At 36.1% G+C, this 18443-nt stretch overlaps 1 protein-coding gene across 3 annotated transcripts in view; it reads right to left on the reverse strand.

The window, feature by feature from the left end:
- LOC120517403 (glutamate receptor ionotropic, kainate 3) overlaps positions 1-18443 on the reverse strand; it is a 511659-nt gene that overhangs the window by 232476 nt on the left and 260740 nt on the right. For all 3 annotated transcript variants that reach the window (XM_039739711.1, XM_039739710.1, XM_039739713.1), the window contains exon 3: positions 11836-12093. In XM_039739711.1, coding sequence (XP_039595645.1) covers positions 11836-12093 — 258 coding nt within the window. The remainder of the gene's footprint in view (positions 1-11835; positions 12094-18443) is intronic.

The raw sequence follows: 18443 nt of genomic DNA on the forward strand, positions 1-18443 counted from the left end.
GGACCTCATTTTGAATAAACACTTCAGCACCCTGAGCGGCAGAGTTCAGCTGAAGTGTTGAGGTGAAGTTAGGCGTCTTCTGATGTGTGTACCCTTGGAGCTGTGGGTAAAACAGGGAGACCTAATGTGGGTTCTGCTTACCTCTGCAGAGCCCTCAATATGTCTCCTAAGTGTGCATGTGTTAGCAAGTCAGAAATATAAAGTAAAACCTGTTCAGATATTTAATTATTTAAACCTTAATGAAATGTTTCATTGCAACTTTTTCATTGCAAGACCAAAGTAAGAAAACACATTTGGGAATCCTGCATTATGATAGTAGTATATGTATTTTCTTTGATGATAAAAGAGTTTCTGTATATTGTATCTAAAACTAACATAAGCTCATTAGCTACAGAAAACGTATCTGGAATAATTTACTATATTGTAAGGTGGTGTTGTTATCTGTAAGAAGCAAATGTGCCTTTTATTTAAAACTACATTTCTTTTTTATTTTTTCCATCAGAAGAAATTTCACTGACTTGTTGTTTGGAAGACTATATGTTGCATTTTGGAAATACCAAGGACATTTGTAAGAGCTTCCGTATTTACACCACTGAGATGCCAGTTTTCCTGCTGACATACAAGTTTACGTGTTACTGTAAGCTACACTGATATGTACATTGATGTCTCTGAAGGTTTATTTATAGAAACTATAGTGTTTTCTGCAAGGTACTGATTGACAATAGCAAAAATTGGAAGAGAGACTCTCCCAGAATGGGCTAGTGAATAAGGAATAAGTAGACAAACTTGTCAGCCATAAGGTGTGGATGCTAGCCAGAACAGAAGAACACAAAATGAGACTTTCTCCCGTGCATAGATTACATTAGAAAAATATTTTAAAAATGATTGTTGGTGTTTGTTTGACAACTTTTATTTTTATTTTTTGCAGCCTTTTGTAACACATTCAAACAAAAAGTGTGCAAATTTGGTTTTGTAATCTATGTGAATTTCAGATATGAGGCCCATGATCTATTTATTGACATAATGACAGAGATGTTACGAGTGGTAAACCACTAGAGATTAGATGTTTTGGAACAAAAGAGATAATTTGTGTCAAAAGAGGCACAAGTCAAAAGGTACGAATGTCATAAAACAAAAATGCAAGACTGAAATTGAAGTCAAAAACTTTTTCTAAAAGTCTAAATACTAATGATTTCAAAACGAAACTGCCATCTATTGAAGTCTTGTGTATTTTATATTTTATTATTGTTTTGTTTATTTGTTTTGAGTTGTTATTTTTCATGTCTCTATGTTATTTTTGTTGGTTTTATATGTGTTAGGTGTCGGTTTATATGTGAGTATGTCTCGTGTTCCTTGTGGATGGTTCCCCATGAGGCGGGGCCACCCTCATTTCACAATTACTGGATTTTCCTCCTGGCTTTCTATCAGTGCCAGAAGCAGAATTCAGCTGTCAAACATTTCATTATCTTTAGAGTTGTGTGTATTGTTATTTGATATCAGGTTTTCTAAGAATTCTGTTTTTATATTGGAACATTGCTTATTTAGTATGGTTTTTTAGACAACTCCTTTTTGCATCTTTAAACTATTTCCTTGTATTTTTCTATTTTTGTTAACAAATCCTTTTTATAAAGATTGTTTGATGTCCTTCTACTTCTGGGGCTTTTTGATTTATTTTTTGGTCATTTAAGTTTGTTTTGAGGGTAAAATCCCTTTTGGGTTTGCAAACACAAGGGATGATTCCTTTCCTGGCATGCAAAAGAGGCTTTGCGAGAGAAATATTTTGTGGGTCATTTTACGAGGCCACACTCTTTTTTTTTTGTTATGCTTAGGACTCCAATCACAACATAAGCAATGAGAAGTCTTTTAGAAAGCATTCTTAATCTTGGTCACTGAATAGATGGTAGCCTTGGCTTTTAAAGTGTTGGACACATGATGTCATGGGAGAAATTCCCTTAAAGCTTAATTGCTGTATTCTAACAACTAGTCACAAAGTCCCAAGTCAAAACAAGAGCACAAAATGGTGTCACGGAGTCTTAAAAATTGCATTATTAACTGTTATGACCATCGTCATCAAGTTCTTCCATGTGAGCTCTGAATACCATGAGGACTGATTGAGGTCATTTATGTTAGGTAGAATGCCTAGATGGGGCTGGGTGGTCTCGTGGCCTCAGAACCCCTGCAGATTTTGTTTTTTTCTTTTTTTGTTTTTTCTGTCCTCCCTTGCCATCGGACCTTACTTTTAATCTAAGTTAATCAGTATTGCCTAATTTTATTTTTTATATATTTTGTCTTTTTCTCTTTGTTCATCCTGTAAAGCACTTTGAGCTACATCATTTGTATGAAAATGAGATATATAAATAAATGTTGTTATTTCTGACCAAAAATAAAAAATAAGAATAATAAATATGGATTATCCCTATTTCAAAACCTATGAAAAGCCAACTGAAAAATGTTCAATCAGTAAAAAAATTTTAAACTTTGCCATCAAGTTAGTCGTCTTTGTTACAAACCAAAAATACAAAGATAATAAGAATCATTTTGGATTCTCCTTATCCTAGAACCACTGAAAAATCAACTCAGCACCAAAGAAAAAACTAATTTGAATCACTAAGTATTTATAAAGCTTGCTATAACAAAGCACCGAATATTTGTATAACCTACTGTTATTTTTAACATATTATGAAATCTTCTGCCTCATTTTCAAGTGTGCAACTTCATTTGTCTCCTGCTTATGGAGACTGAATTTGGCCCTGTTAATATGGAATTAACACAACATTCCTATATTTATACCGGGTTATGGTATATTGTTTGACATCTATAAAGATTTCTCAATAATGTGTCTTTCAAAACAGCTAATTAATGTTTTGGGATTTCCAAGTAATGCCCAATATTATGATATTTTAAATGTTATAGATATAATGTTGAAGTGCATACTAAATATCAATATTTATATTAAAACAAGAACAAAACTGATATAATTAAAAAAGAAATTTCACGTACATTTGCATAATTTTAAGAACATAAATCAACCTGTGGGTGACACAATGGAGCTTCTGCCTCAAAGTTTAATGAGAATGCATTGAAACCCTTGTCCTGTTTACTGTCAGTGTCATGTTTGCTCATTCTCCTTGTGTCAGTGTGGTTCTAATGAAAAAGATGTATGCTAAGTTAACTGGTGACTCTGAATGGGCTTTTGTGAGTCGGTGTGCCCTGTGATGGACTCGTGCCTTGTCAAGTGTTTGTTTTTGCCTTAAGTTTGGTGCTCCTGAATGAAGTTCCAGCTCCCCATTGGAGAGATTTGGTTCAAAAATTGCTGGCTAAATGGATGAACTGAAAGCTGTGCAAATAACTACTTTCTAGAATGAGTAATTCTGCATGGTTGGTCAATTATTTATCACATGCTCTTTTACAATGATAGATTCAAGGGCAAAAGAAACTCGGAATAGAGTTGTGATTTGTGCATGCATCTAACTCACTAGTGAAAATGTTTATTCAAAACATTATGTGTATAAATGTGTCAAACTCTATAATAATGGAGACAGATGGAGAGAAAGAATGTAACATATGCCACCCTCCAAAAAATGTAGAATTACAATATATTTTGTTGCAATATATTGAATGCAGTTTGGACCTTTGCCATGGTCTCAAGTATTTTAAGTAAAGTTCCATCAGCTTACTATAAGAACAAATGTACTGTATATCCTTCATTACATTAATTATCAGTGTGCTTTTTATCTATTTTCTAAAACTATGAATACCTGTTTTTTTGTGGCATATTTGTAAATAAGCACCATCTACTGTAAATGAGCAGTTGGCACAAAGAACTTTATTTACATGTAAACAGGTACATTCTACGTATAGTTAAGTTATGCTCTGCCACTCAAACTGTATGCACTGCATATAAACTAATACTACAAATACACATGCTAAATAATTGACAAATAAACATGTAAAGATTTTGAAACAGTTTCAGATCTACCCCTTTTATGATATTTTGTCTTCAAAGAGGGGGAGTAGTTGCAATAAAAGGAATTATGTTTTCATAGTGGGTAATGGGGACATGTCTGCTATTGGAGAAAGCAAAAAAGCAGACAGGAGGTGAGCACAGCGAATTGAAATGATCGAGTCTGAGAAGCAGGCATTTCTGGAGTGAGCTTGACAGAAGGAGCACCAGGCAGGACAAGCTGACATACAAGAGGATACTGAGGGAAGGTGTAGAGGGAACAGTGAGGGTACACATAAAGCAACAGGGGTTGAGATATGTAAGGATACTGAGAAGAGGTGTAGGATGAACACTGTTTTTACATTAATTCTAATACCTCTCTTTGACAGGTAAGTCTAAGTATAACTGTTATATACAATATTTAATTGGCCCTCCTCCACAAAGGGAGAAAAAATGAATCACGTATCATAAAGTAGTTTTTATTTCTGAGCGTTCAACCCCTGCAAGGGGCCTTCATCAGAGGATAAAGCTTAGACTTACAAGAATCAAAGGCAATATATAGCAAAAATTACGTGGGGGTTTGGTGGCTAAGTCAGTCCAGCATAAGCAAACTTAAGAAGAACATGTTCATAATAAATAAAACTTTACATCCAATACCCCCCCACCCTCCTGATCACACTGACTTGAGGCTGTAATTGCTGCCAAAGGTGCATCGACAAAGTATTGAGCAAAGGCTGTGAATACTTATGTACATGTGATTTCTCAGTTTTTTTATTTTTAATAAATTTGCTAAAACCACAAGTAAACTTTTTTCACGTTGTCATTATGGGGTGTTGTGTGTAGAATTCTGAGGAAAAAATACATTTAATCCATTTTGTAATAAGACTGTAACATAACAAATTGTGGAAAAAGTGATGCGCTGTGAATACTTTCCGGATGCACTGTGTATGTATATATATATATATATATATATAGAGAGAGAGAGAGAGAGAGAAATTTAAAGAGAACATGATATTCCTTTTCTAAACCAGGTGGATATTAAATCTGACTCTGAATTCTTCTTTGAAATTTTTCTTTTGAAACAGATATTGAAAGTAAGCAAACCTCTGTCGGTAAACTGTGTCAGTGTGTAGTCATAATCTTCTTCTTCTTTCGGCTGCTCCCATTAGGAGTTGCCACAGCGGATCATCTTCTTCCATATCTTTCTGTCCTCTGCATCTTGTTCTGTTACACCCATCACCTGCATGTCCTTTCTCACCACATCCATAAACCTTCACTTAGGCCTTTCTCTTTTCCTGTTCCCTGGCAGCTCTATCCTTAGCATCATTCTCCCAATATACTCTGCATCTCTCCTCTGCACATGTCCAAACCAGCGCAATCTCGCCTCTCTGACTTTGTCTCCCAACCGACCAAATTGAGCTGACCCTCTAATGTACTCATTTGTAATCCTATCTATGCTCGTCACACCCAGTGCAAATCTTAACATCTTTAACTCTGCCACCTCCAGCTCTGTCTCCTGCTTTGTGGTCAGTGCCACCGTCTTCAACCCATATAACATAGCTGGTCTCACTACCATCCTGTAGACCTTCCCTTTCACTCTTGCTGATACCCGTCTGTCACAAATTACTCCTGACACTCTTCTCCACCCATTCCACCCTGCCAGCACTCTCTTCTTCACCTCTCTTCCACAATCCCCATTACTCTGTATTGTTGATCCCAAGTATTTAAACTCATCCACCTTCGCCAACTCTACTCCCTGCATCCTCACCATTTCACTGACCTCCCTCTCATTTACACGCATGTATTCTGTCTTGTTCCTAGTGGCCTTCATTCCTGTCCTCTCTAGAGCATATCTCCACCTCTCCAGGGTCTCCTCAACCTGCTCCCTTCTATTGCTACAAATCACAATGTCATCAGCAAACATCATAGCTCACAGGGACTCCTGTCTAATCTCGTTTGTCAACCAGTCCATCACCATTGCAAATAAGAAAGGGCTCAGAGTTGATCCCTGATGTAATCCCACCTCCACGTTGAATGCATCCATCACTCCTACCGCAGACCTCACCACTGTCACACTTCCCTCGTACATATCCTGTACAACTCTTACGTACTTCTCTGCCACTCCCGACTTTCTCATACAATACCACAGCTCCTCTCGAGGCACCCTGTCATATGCTTTCTCCAGGTCCACAAAGACGCAATGCAGCTCCTACTGGCCTTCTCTAAACTTCTCCATCAACATCCTCAGAGCAAAATTTGCATCTATGGTACTCTTTCTTGGCATGAAACCATACTGCTGCTCACTAATCATCACCTCACTTCTTAACCTAGCTCCCACTACTCTTTCCCATAACTTCATGCTGTGGCTCATCAATTTTATTCCCCTGTAGTTACTGCAGTCCTGCACATCCCCCTTATTCTTAAATATCGGCACCAGTACACTTCTTCTCCACTCCACAGGCATCCTCTCACTTTCCAAGATTCCATTAAACAATCTGGTTAAAAACTCCACTACCATCTCTCCTAAACACCTCCATGCTTCCATAGGTATGTCATCTGGACCAACAGTCTTTCCATTTTTCATCCTCTTCATAGCTGTCCTTACTTCCTCCTTGCTAATCCGTTGCACTTCCTGATTTACTATCGCCACATTCCAACCTCTTCTCTCTCGTTCTCTTCATTCATCAGCCTCTCAAAGTACTCTTTCCATCTGCTCAACACACTCTCCTCGCTTGTGAGTATGTTTCCATCTTTATTCTTTATTACCCTAACCTGCTGCACATCTTTCCCAGCTCGGTCCCTCTGTTTAGCCAATCGGTACAGGTCATTTTTTTCCCTCCTTAGTGTCCAACCTCTCATACAACTCATCATACACCTTTTCTTTAGCCTTTATCACCTCTCTCTTCACCTTGCGCCTTATCTCCTTGTACTCTTGTCTACTTTCTGCATCTCTCTGACTATCCCACTTCTTCTTTGCCATCTTCTTTCTCTGTATACTTTCCTGTATTTCTTCATTCCACCACCAGGTATCCTTTTCCTCCTTCTCCTTTCCAGATGTCACACCAAGCCCCCTTCTTGCTGTCACCCTTACTACATCTACTGTAGTTTCCCAGCTGTCTGGTAACTCTTCACTGCCACCCAGTGCCTGTCTCACCTCCTCCCTAAACTCAACCTTGCAGTCTTCCTTTTTCAACTTCCACCATTTGATCCTTGGCTCTGCCCTCACTCTCTTCCTCTTCTTGATCTCCAATGTCATCGTACAGACTACCATCCTATGCTGCTTAACTACACTTTCCCCTGCCACCACTTTGCAGTCTTCAGTCTCCTTCAGATCAACTCTTCTGCATAGGATGTAATCTGTGTGCATCAGTTTCCACTCTTGTACATAACCCTATGTTCCTCTCTCTTCTTGAAATACATATTCACCACAGCCATGTCCATCCTTTTGGCAAAATCCACTATCCTCTGACCTTCTTCATTCCTCTCCTTGACACCATACCTACCCATCACCTCCTCATCTCCACTGTTCCCTTCACCAACATCCATCCATTCATTATCCAACCTGCTATATCCTAACTACAGGGTCACGGGGGTCTGCTGGAGCCAATCCCAGTCAACACAGGGTGCAAGGCAGGAAGCTAACCCCAGGCAGGGCGTCAGCCCACCACAGCCTTCACCAACACATGCCCATTGAAATCCTCTCCAATTACCACTTTCTGTCCCTTGGGTATACTGTTCATCACTTCATCCAACTCACTCCAAAAATCTTCTTACCCATTGCACACTCAACTTGCGGTGCATATGCACTAACAACATTCAACAACATTCATCATCACACATCCAATTTCCAGCTTCATAATCATTACTCTGCCTGACACTCATAATAATAAACCTAATTGTGTCACTGTTTAAGAGAACACACAGGTATGAACTGACCTGCAGGAAAATAAATAGTTTTTTTACAATAATATTATTTGGGCATATTAGTTTATTTGGCAGCTTTGTCTGGCCCAGTAAGAATGAGTATAGTAAAGGGTAGATGATTGCCCTCAATCCTGCTGGAAAAGACCCCATTACTTCAGGACCTTGGCTAAGCAAGACAAAAATAGATGGATCTGGATGGGGGAATAAGCAATTACTTAACAGGTACAATTTAGGGCAAAAATAAATAAGTTCAAAAGTCCAAGTGGTGACTACTGATATTTATTTTACCTTTAACTAAACTCAATCCTTAATTATATTGTAATATACAATTTTAGCAAGAACAGTGGCATGGAGTCAATGCATGTCAGTGGTATAAACTAAATATCACTGCTTTTGGAATTCTTCTTTGGTCTACGTATAAAATATATTGAAAAGTTATGAATAATGGCTTCATTGTAGGCACATACAATATTAATCAAGTATATTTATGTTAGCTGTTTATATGACTATTTTCATTATATTTGTTGACTATATTTTGAAAGTATATAAAAATATGGTGCAATTCTAGGCAATAATGTGAAATGTGTGCTATTTCTGGTTGGCTGTTTTGTCTGAAGTAAATTTTACATAGAAAACAATGCTTTCTGTGTTGACTTTTTTGGTAAATGTCAGATTTAATCTATCAGTTTCTTGTTTAGTGTTGCTAGTTCACTCAATCTTTGTTTGACTGAGTTTGCACTTTGTATCTCAAAGTATGTTTAAATTTTATTTAGAGTTTTGTAACAAAGCATATCATGAATGTGCAATATAAGCAGATGTGGTTTCCATATTTTGAATGTCAAAGAAATTTAATTTACTTGGAATATTGCATGCAATAAAATAATACTGACATAATGTTGTAGTTTTACACCTGCGGCATGTCAGACAATGATTTCTGCCCAAGTTTCATGCCCATGTCATTATAATATTTATTTCAAATTCTGAATAAAACTATGTTTTCAATGGCACTTATTTTAGCTCTTTCCAGTTCCATAATGTGTCATGAATGTGCAGCACGTGGTATAAACCTTAGACATATTTTAAATTATAAAATGTTATTTTTTTCAACTTGAAATGTGTTTTGTTTAGAAATTTAAACAAAGTGGTGAATTTAGTAGCATATTGAACTGTATTTGTATTTGACATTCATTAGCTACTTCTCATTATTACATTTCATAGTAGTATTCACCAGCCTCATTGCAAATAATATTACTTCTGGCAAGTTCTGACTATTTTTTTACAACCCATACCACAGCAACCCGTTTTTCATTACAAACTAATTTCTTGTTTTAAAGCTGCTTTTGTAAGCAGGCAGCGAAGCAAAACAGGTGAAGTACAAGTGAAATTGATAGAGACCTTTAATTTTCTATTTTTGCTCGATAACTTCCATACTGGTTTACTATTCTTGATGAAGTTTACATTAGGTTTAAATATAATAGCTATGTGTTAAGTACTTGATTGATGTATATAGTATGGTCTTAGTTATTGATGTAAAGAAAAATGTTCTATGCAATATACTGTATTTATGTGATTTTTCATGTCAACCAGCTGTGTAACCTATCAATAGCTGAAACCCTACGAAGAATTAGATGACACTTCCAGAACAAGAGGTGTGGAAAACAAACAGTAAAATTTCTCAGAAGGGTAAGCATGATGTTGACAAAGGAATAGTTAGGATTCAAATTGGATTTCCATTTTAGATTGCAAATGACAGTCAAGGCTTACATATAGTGCTAGGTAGGCCTAATGGAGAGTCAAAGTTTATTTCACTTGAGCTTTCTCTTTACCAGTTCTGTTTAGTTTAAATATGAAACTATCACATCTTTAAGCATTTTTATTAATAGTGTTCGGATCTCCACAGAGTATGCTAGGGTGATCATACTTTTTTTTTATTCACAAAACATCTGTGTTAAAGGATAATTTTGGCAAATAGAACCAGACATTTTCGCTTTCTGAAATATGTATATTGGCGCTGGGCCCAAACCCATTTATATCACATGACAAAATGATAGTATGCATGTGCAAAGGTCAAGTTTTCAAATTACTATATGCTGCGGTACTAATTTCATTTTCAGCACTTTGATTTTTGAACTGAAAGATGTGGAACAAATGAAGCATGAAGGGTGTCTTTCTCTTCATTACTCTTGCTTATTAAATAGAAGTAAAATATGAGTACTTGTGATCAATGTCTATTGATCCCTCCTCTAACCAACTCGGTTCAATTCACAGATGTGGGGGCCAGAGTCTACCCTGGCAGCATAACATGCAAGGCCTAGTTGGTGCGCCAGTTGATCACAGTGGACCCTCATGTGCATGCAGATGTTGAGTCAAATGGGTTAATTTAGAGTTACAATCAACCTAACATACATCTTTAGGACACTGTGTGTAATCAGTAAATCTCTAGGGACCTGGAAGAAATCAGAGAAGGAAAACTATTAAAATGTGAGCTTTACTTGTAGAATGGAAAGAAAGATGTGAAGAGGACTAACAAAGGTAAAAAATAATGAAAGAGATTAATGATAGGCCTCATGTATTTTTATGACGTTTGGGAATGGGTGTTTTATACCTGAGAGAGTAGAGTATTGTGAGACTCCTATTCATATTTTAAATTTACTTCTTTGGACACAAAGAAAGACAGTTTGGGATACAACTGGAAAGGTACTAAAAAGATAAAGTTCACATACTGCATTCTACTGTCTAAGAAGTACAACTGGAACCCATAAGTTGTTCGGTAAGTCTAGTTCAGCCCTCACCACTGACTCACTGTGTGAACTTAACTACAGACCTGGCAGTGCTCCATTCAGTCAAAGTATGTAACATAAAGAACTATGGAAAGAAGACGTTTGGCCCCAAATCAAAAGGAATTTAACTAACATTTACAAACTAATTTCAATCTGGGAGTTGAAGATTCACTTTACTGTATATTTTATGTATCCTCAGTTCTTTGGGCAAAGAAATCCTTTACAACATTTAAGCAAACGTTTCTCTTAACCATATTCATAAAAACCTCCAACATTTTACTGAAGAACTTATTTTATATTAATGGCTAACAGGAAACTTAACTTCTGTATTATCTTTTATTGTTTTTTCTATACCATATTACGATATTGTATGTCTTCATTTACCCTCTTTTTGCTTCAGGCAATGTCACATTACACAATCCTTCCAGCAATTTTCACTCGTAGCCTTCATTTACATAATCTTACTGACTTAGAGGTAGCTGGCGATGCACTACCATGAAGTAATTTGTATAATGTGACATACCCAGTGACTTGCTTCAATTTGTCCATGACTTACCCCTACAAATTGACACTGATTTCATTTTGTCTTTATTTGTAGGGGTGGGCTTGTGCACATGAGAGAGTACAATGCATATAATGCAACAACAGGGAGACATAAACTGCAAATTGTGTGTAATATGACTCTTTTGACTCATTGTCCAAGCAACATTCTAAGTAGCTCAGCACTCTATTACTCTTTAAGTCACCAGTATATACTGTACATACATAAGTAGTATCTATCTGACATTAGCACAGAGCTTGACCAAATGTTTCAGTTTATTGTCTTTTAACTTGAAAACACATGTTAAATGCTACAGCATTATTAAAGATATTTTTTAGCCTTTTTCAGAGGGTGTGTTAATTCAACCTCTCTCTGTCCATGAGTCTCTTTTGACAAAAAATGGCACTAGCCAAAAAGGCTTATTGGGTGTGTCTTTAAAATGCCGAAATGTCAAATAACTCATTCAGTAACAATATACAGCCAAAAATATAAAATACTTTTATATGCAATGTTGTTAAAATTTTATTTAAGGAATATTTTTTCTTATAGGATAATGCAGTCATTCAATAGGATTTTATATACAAATATATAAATTACACATGGTTTTATTTAGGAAAGCTAGGGTCACTTTATATACAGCTACTTACCCATGCTATCATCATAAACTACAGTGGCGGTCTTCCATTTTAAAAACTGAACAAGGTCTAGGATGGCAATACTAAGTGAGGAGTAGTCTGGATACAAGTTAGCATAAAACGTGTCTCTGTTATCCATCGGATGATGTTTCCATCTCACTTGGACATGCGGCACTTCTAATGCATTACAAATTGATTGGACTGCGTTAGAGGAGGAACTGTGAGATGGTCCAAATATTGCAACCACACCTAAAGAAAGCTGATCACAGGCTGAAAAAGAGAAAAAAAGAAGACATGACGCCATTAACTAACCATTTACAACTGCTGCATTCTTACAACAATGTAAAAAATAGTTTAAATTCATACAACACTTTACTTGATAACTGTTGTTTTTTTTTTTTTCAGTTTTCTTTTCTTGGATATTAATTATGCCAGTGAAGTGTGAAATATGAATTCTGTATTCACCCACACAAGATGAAGTAATATTGAATTTTTGTGAATGTTTGTGAATATCTGAAATCTGAAGTATGTAGGACCTTTCTTAAATTAATCAAAAAAGTGTTAATGCTTAACAACTACAAAAAATAATGCAGCATTTTTAAAACAGACACACGCACCCACAACTGAAATGAGCTATTTGTGATTTTTTTTATGACTGCAATTACTGTTAGTAATACTGTTAATATTAATAACCGTGTGTTTCCTAAAGAAAAGTAAACTATTGTCACATATTTTCCTGTATATAGTGACATTCATTCTTCTGTTTATTTCTTAAATTTAAATGAATATACTTTCATATACTTCACTTTTTTTTGACAAGTACATAGCACAGTTAAAAATATAAATACAGTAAGTTAAAATAAAATAGTATTATCATGCACACACAACACATTGTCTCATATGTGTGCTTAGGATGCAGCTAGAAGGCCCAAAGAAGGTAACTCTGTGCCAAGCCAGGGGGTGGCAGGGTGCAGTAAACCTCTCTTTTTTATTCCTGCAGACCAAACACGGGAAATTCTGCCTGGACCAGATGGCGTCACTTCCTGTTCTGGCCCGATTAAGTCACTTCCGGTTTCAGCCCTGAATTATGTCACTTCCGCCAACCTGCCTTAAAAGCCAGACGATTACCACTTGTAAAATCAGTTCTGTTTTGGACTCAACCTATACACACTGTACTACCAATTTTCATTTCTTTGCAGCCTTATTCAAGTAAATTATGACTAAGCTGTGCCAATCCTGCCTCCACCATACTTGATAATTTGAAATATAGACACATTTTTCCCATCACATAAAAAATCAACCTCAATATTTAGTAGACTGCAATTGTTATGATGTCATGGATTGCAAAAATCATATAAAGTACTAAAGGGACAGACAGGGGTGTAGTCAAAAAAGTCAAAAAAGAAAGGTAATCTTCAGTATACCAGAAGTGGTCAGAGAATCGCACTTCAAAGTCAGAAACAGAAACATAAATCCAGAATTGTTCTCAAAAGGGAAAAGCTAAAAAGATCCTAAAATTAGTCTTTACAGAGGTGCTTACGACTCACACTTACATTAAAAAGAGACTGAGAAAGAAAAAACGAAAGTGATCCAATACATGACTGAATTAAAAAATGCAGCATCATTTTTTATAAAGGTTCACAATAATGACATCACTTTTTACAGCTTGAGCGAACACATGACTCATGATGGGACAAACCAGTCCAAAACAGTAAACAACATAAAAATGAGATCATAATGAATAAATATTCATTACTACAGTGTCTAACTACTTTTAATATAGTGTAATGAAGGGTTTTTCTCACATGTGACTTCAATCTGCTCATTCAATGAAGATACCTGTGTGACATTCTACAGGGATTCCCATCTGGGCAAATTCTTACAAATGAGTAATGGTAATATGAATCGTTTTCAAGATGGCTGTCTGTATTCTTTCTATTCCTGCTGATCAAATGGAATTGTATTTTATTATCCACAGACCAGTACTGTACATTTCTGACATGCATTTGTTCAGGTTGCATCTTGATCATAACACTAGAATCCCTGAAGCTTACAAAAAAGTTGTAATCCCTGGCCACCTTAAATTTATTTTCCTTTCTCCATCAGCGTCTTTATTTTGCAAATGTGTTAATCAGCAAAAGCAGCTAGCAGCCTACTATCCTACATTCCCAAACCAAGAGGCAGCTAAAGTTCTCCAAGCTCAAGTCTGTTTATCTGGGTGTGAGGTGCCTGGAGTTGTATAGGGTAAATAATATCTCATTATTTGGAATACATACATTTCATGTGTGTTCTGTGTCTACAATGATCTGGGTAAATGTAGGATGATCGAAATTGCGAGGCAAGAAATGTTAAACACATAACTAAAACATATTTTTTGTCACTGTATTTGCCATACAAGTAGCAAAAATTTACAACGGGTGTTACAGACTCAAATCAAATGTGTGTTTTTATTATATAATAGTAATAATAATAGCAGCTCAAAATGGAAAATGTGGGAAAGACCTGGGATCGGACCTGCAACCTCTTGATTTAGAGACAGTTGTTCTTACCTCTATCCCACCCATACAATTGATAAATGGACTTCAGTTTTTACATATTGACAGCAACATGTAAATTGAATGATTTATTTTTTCTTCAGTTATATTCTTGAATAAAGGCGCACTTGTTTTGTTATACCTTTTGTGAAAGTGTTTAGTTGATATTTGGACTTTAGTCTTCACATTAATTTTTACTATAACATGAAAAAAGCACATTATACACTTCACATCAGCATTTTTCCAATTACAGTATTAGTAGAACGTGGAAAACGTTTCTGTTCTAGTTATGTGTTCCGAATGTCTGGCCTTGCATTTCCTGTCGTCCAACATTTACACAGATTGTTGTAGACACCGAACACACATGAAATGCATGTGTTTCAAATAACAATATATTATTTACACTATACAATTCAAGGCACCTCATACCCAGATAAATTAGACTTGAGCTGGGAGAACTTTGTGTACAAGTAAAGCTGTGTAGGTGGGGGATGAGATAGCAGGCTTCCTGCTGCTGGTGCTGATCGACACATTTGCAAAACAAAAGACGCTGATGAGGAGGTGCAAAAGAATTTAAGGCAGCCCGGGATTACAAGTTTTTTTGTAGGCTTCAGGAATTCTAGTGTTAAAGCTAGCCATTTGACTGAATCATAGAAATGGTTGCAGGCAGTTTCATTGTACAGCAACATTAAAAAAAAAATTGCAGAGATCAACAATTGAAAAGCCAAGACAAACTGCTATGTATTTTAAAAATGTACCTTTTTATTATATACACTTTAATTGTATAGCAAACACTGTCTTGTATTTTGCTGAGTGTTTAGATAAATAAGAAAAAATATCTAAATTTTCAATTAGATTCTAAGTGTTTCTAGTCTCATAGATTTCGTTTGATAGGTATAAGTTTTGGGGGACACACAAGCAGGGCTTACAGATTAGAACTACAGTTTATTGGGGATTTAATGGCCCTCATACAGTAAGTATGTCAAACATAGGCATCCCTTCAACTGGTTCTAGATACAGGAGCTCGAAAATGTGGGGTGAACCTTATATGTCATAAAATCACCTCTTCTTCCTGATTTCTCACCCTTTCCATGGACAAGTATAACCTGGATGTTCTCCCAGACCTTCTTCTAAATACATTGTTTGTAAATGTTTGACCATACCATTGAGAAGGACTTTTGCTCAGTGTAAAAAAAGAAGATCAACTGAGATGGGAGGAGGACTCTTGTTAAAGCAGTTTCACAAAAAGTTTTTAGCTAAGGACATTACTGTGGTTAAAAATCTCCTGTCACACATGGGTGCCTGAGGATTACCTTCCAGGCTCAGACAAGGTATGCAATACCCCACCGGGATAAGAGGGGTCACCAACGCTTAGTTTGAGGGCTCCTAGAAAATGGTGGCTTGGTCTGAGGAATACAGTCCAGTGTGATGAAGCTGCATGACCCAGACCTGCTCAAGAGAGCCAATAGTTTTAAGAAGCCACAATGTAAAAGCTGAATTGGAGAACCAACAGTAGCATTGTCCATTTCAGGATTGCTGTGACCAGGGTGTCAGGTCTTTGACTATGAAGGCTGGGAGATTCTACTAGGTGATATTTGGCCCCTGTATTTGCACGTCACATATCTGATATTAACTCATATCATTTTGAAATGTGTTTTATCTTATCTGTTGTTTAAAATTTTCATGAAAATGATATCAAAGTACAGATTCAATTTAAAATACATGTTCTTTGAAGAGATCTTCTTTGTTAACCTGAGGGCTGCAGATGATACAAATGATTGAATTATTTTAGTCTCATCTGATTGATCTTTGGCACGAATTAAAGCAACTGACAGATAAAATGTGAAAAATAAAAGTGCCAAAGTTAAATTTTAATTTGACTTTGCAGCATTGCCTGCTACATATAAATAGGCAACCAAGGTGTCATCATGCTATAATTACAATACAAATTGGCTCCTTGGATTCCTTTAATTCTGGTTTATTCACAATATTCTGTTTTGGAAAGAGCATGACTTTGGTAAGATACTTAAATAACTGAATGTACGTGACATGAAAAGAAAGCGGTCTGCACAATGGAAGGACAAAACAAATCACTGAGACAAGTATAGGCTTGATTAAAGATCACTGCAAAGCACTTCATCCATCAGATGTTTATTAGAAAGGAAAAAAATGCCCTCCGTTTACTGCTAAGTCATGCAATACAGATGCAAATCACATTATGTACAACTCACTTCACACACACACACACTATGGTCTCCAAGTTGGGAGTATCTTACAAAATTCTTACTAGGAAATATCTGGATATTACAGAGGGGTGCATAGTGAACAAGAGGTTGCCAGGACAATAGCACCACCAGGACTGTATAAGACTTCCAAAGTAAAGAGAGGAGAGAGAACCATAGTAGCAGTATGTGAGGACTTGTACATACATATCTGGGAACATAGGGGCCACTAGTGGAGGTGTTCATGTTGCCCAGGATAGGCAATAGACATGGGCAACCATTTTCTGAGAAGAGATGCAGCCTGAAAAATTGCAATGTGTTTCCATAACAGTAGAGAGAAGCTGTCTTAACCACTAACTAGAATGACTTTGATGGCAGGAAAGGCTGGAAAGAATCTGCAAGATTTTCTGGACAAAGTGATGATTTTGCATTCAGGAAAACAAGTGGATAAAAATATCAAAGAAATTTCAATCATCCAAAATGCTTATGTATCAGAGCTTAAGGGTGAATAAGCCCTTGGAGACAGACACTTGAACTCATGGAGTTTGGTTGAACTAACTAAGATCTAACTCTAGTATCCAAGCTGACTGATGAATGAAATTTGTGTTCTGAGAGCCCAGAGATGATTGCTCATCCAAAGAAAACTCAGTTTCACTTGCTTTCATTTAAACTATGCAGTTTCTTTTGCAATCAAATGTTTAATTATACAATGCCTTTAAAGAAAAAAAAAACTTTTATGAACTGCTGTACAATTATACCTATCATTCAATTTGGAAACGTTATAAAAGTAATATGATTTTAAGATATAGGCGAGGAGGAGAGATTGGGAGATTGTGCTGTCAGTGCATTGCCGCACCTACAGAAGTATAATAAATTAAACATTTTCTTACCCAATGCAATACGGAATTATTTTGGATCAAATTTAAGTGTTAGTTTCATTTTTAAATGGACAGGAGCAGAAGGTTAACCAAGAGTTTTAACATTTTTGTGAAAAACTCAAGGTAGCCTCTTAGAGTCTTTAGATCAAACTTTGTATGTGACCTGGCCTAAAGCTGTAACTGTCAGAAATGGCTACAGGTCTATAGATACTACAGTATGAAAAGGCTTTGTAGACTTTTGCCTAAAACAGCATTTGTCAACCTTTAAGTATTTGCGACCCAAGTTTTCATAACAGTATTAATCGCGCCCCCTAACATTTTTTTGAAATGTAGATGCATATTTTATTATACCTACTTAACTTTTATCTACATTTATCTAACTCTATATTTATTGTTCTAGTATCAAAATGTAGTTTAAGATAATTTGTTTTGGTTTCAACAGATTTTTTTTCATATTTTTGATTCTTGTTTTCTTTTTTTCACATCTTCGCGCCCCCCTTTTTGTTACTTTGCGCCCCCCTAGGGGGCCTGCCCCACAGGTTGAGAACCACTGGCCTAAAGAATTGATTGGCACATGAAAGGCAACTTTTGAATTAAAGGCAAATGTTTAAACAAGCAAAAATATGATGCACAGTCTTCTTATATACAAAATAAGGCCAAAAAGAAAACAGGCAAATGAATGGTAAATAGTCCAAAAAAAAGGATAACATTGTGCTCAGTTCCTAAAAGTAATGAGTACTCTTCACTGCTAAACTCCACTGGATTTTTCATACATTAATTGATCACTGATTATTAATAATTTATTAACTACACATTAATTAATCATTAATTGAAATACACAGCAAATTCAAATGTAAATAAATACAGGAAAATCCTGCATTTAAATAAGGGTAAATCAAGTAAATGTGATGACTTATTCTGCATCGCTGAACAGTGCAATAAATAAGGAACGGCATTGATGAAGTACGATAAATGTCTTCACATTT

The sequence above is a fragment of the Polypterus senegalus genome, chromosome 17 (assembly GCF_016835505.1).
Source record: "Polypterus senegalus isolate Bchr_013 chromosome 17, ASM1683550v1, whole genome shotgun sequence".
NCBI lineage: Eukaryota > Metazoa > Chordata > Cladistia > Polypteriformes > Polypteridae > Polypterus > Polypterus senegalus.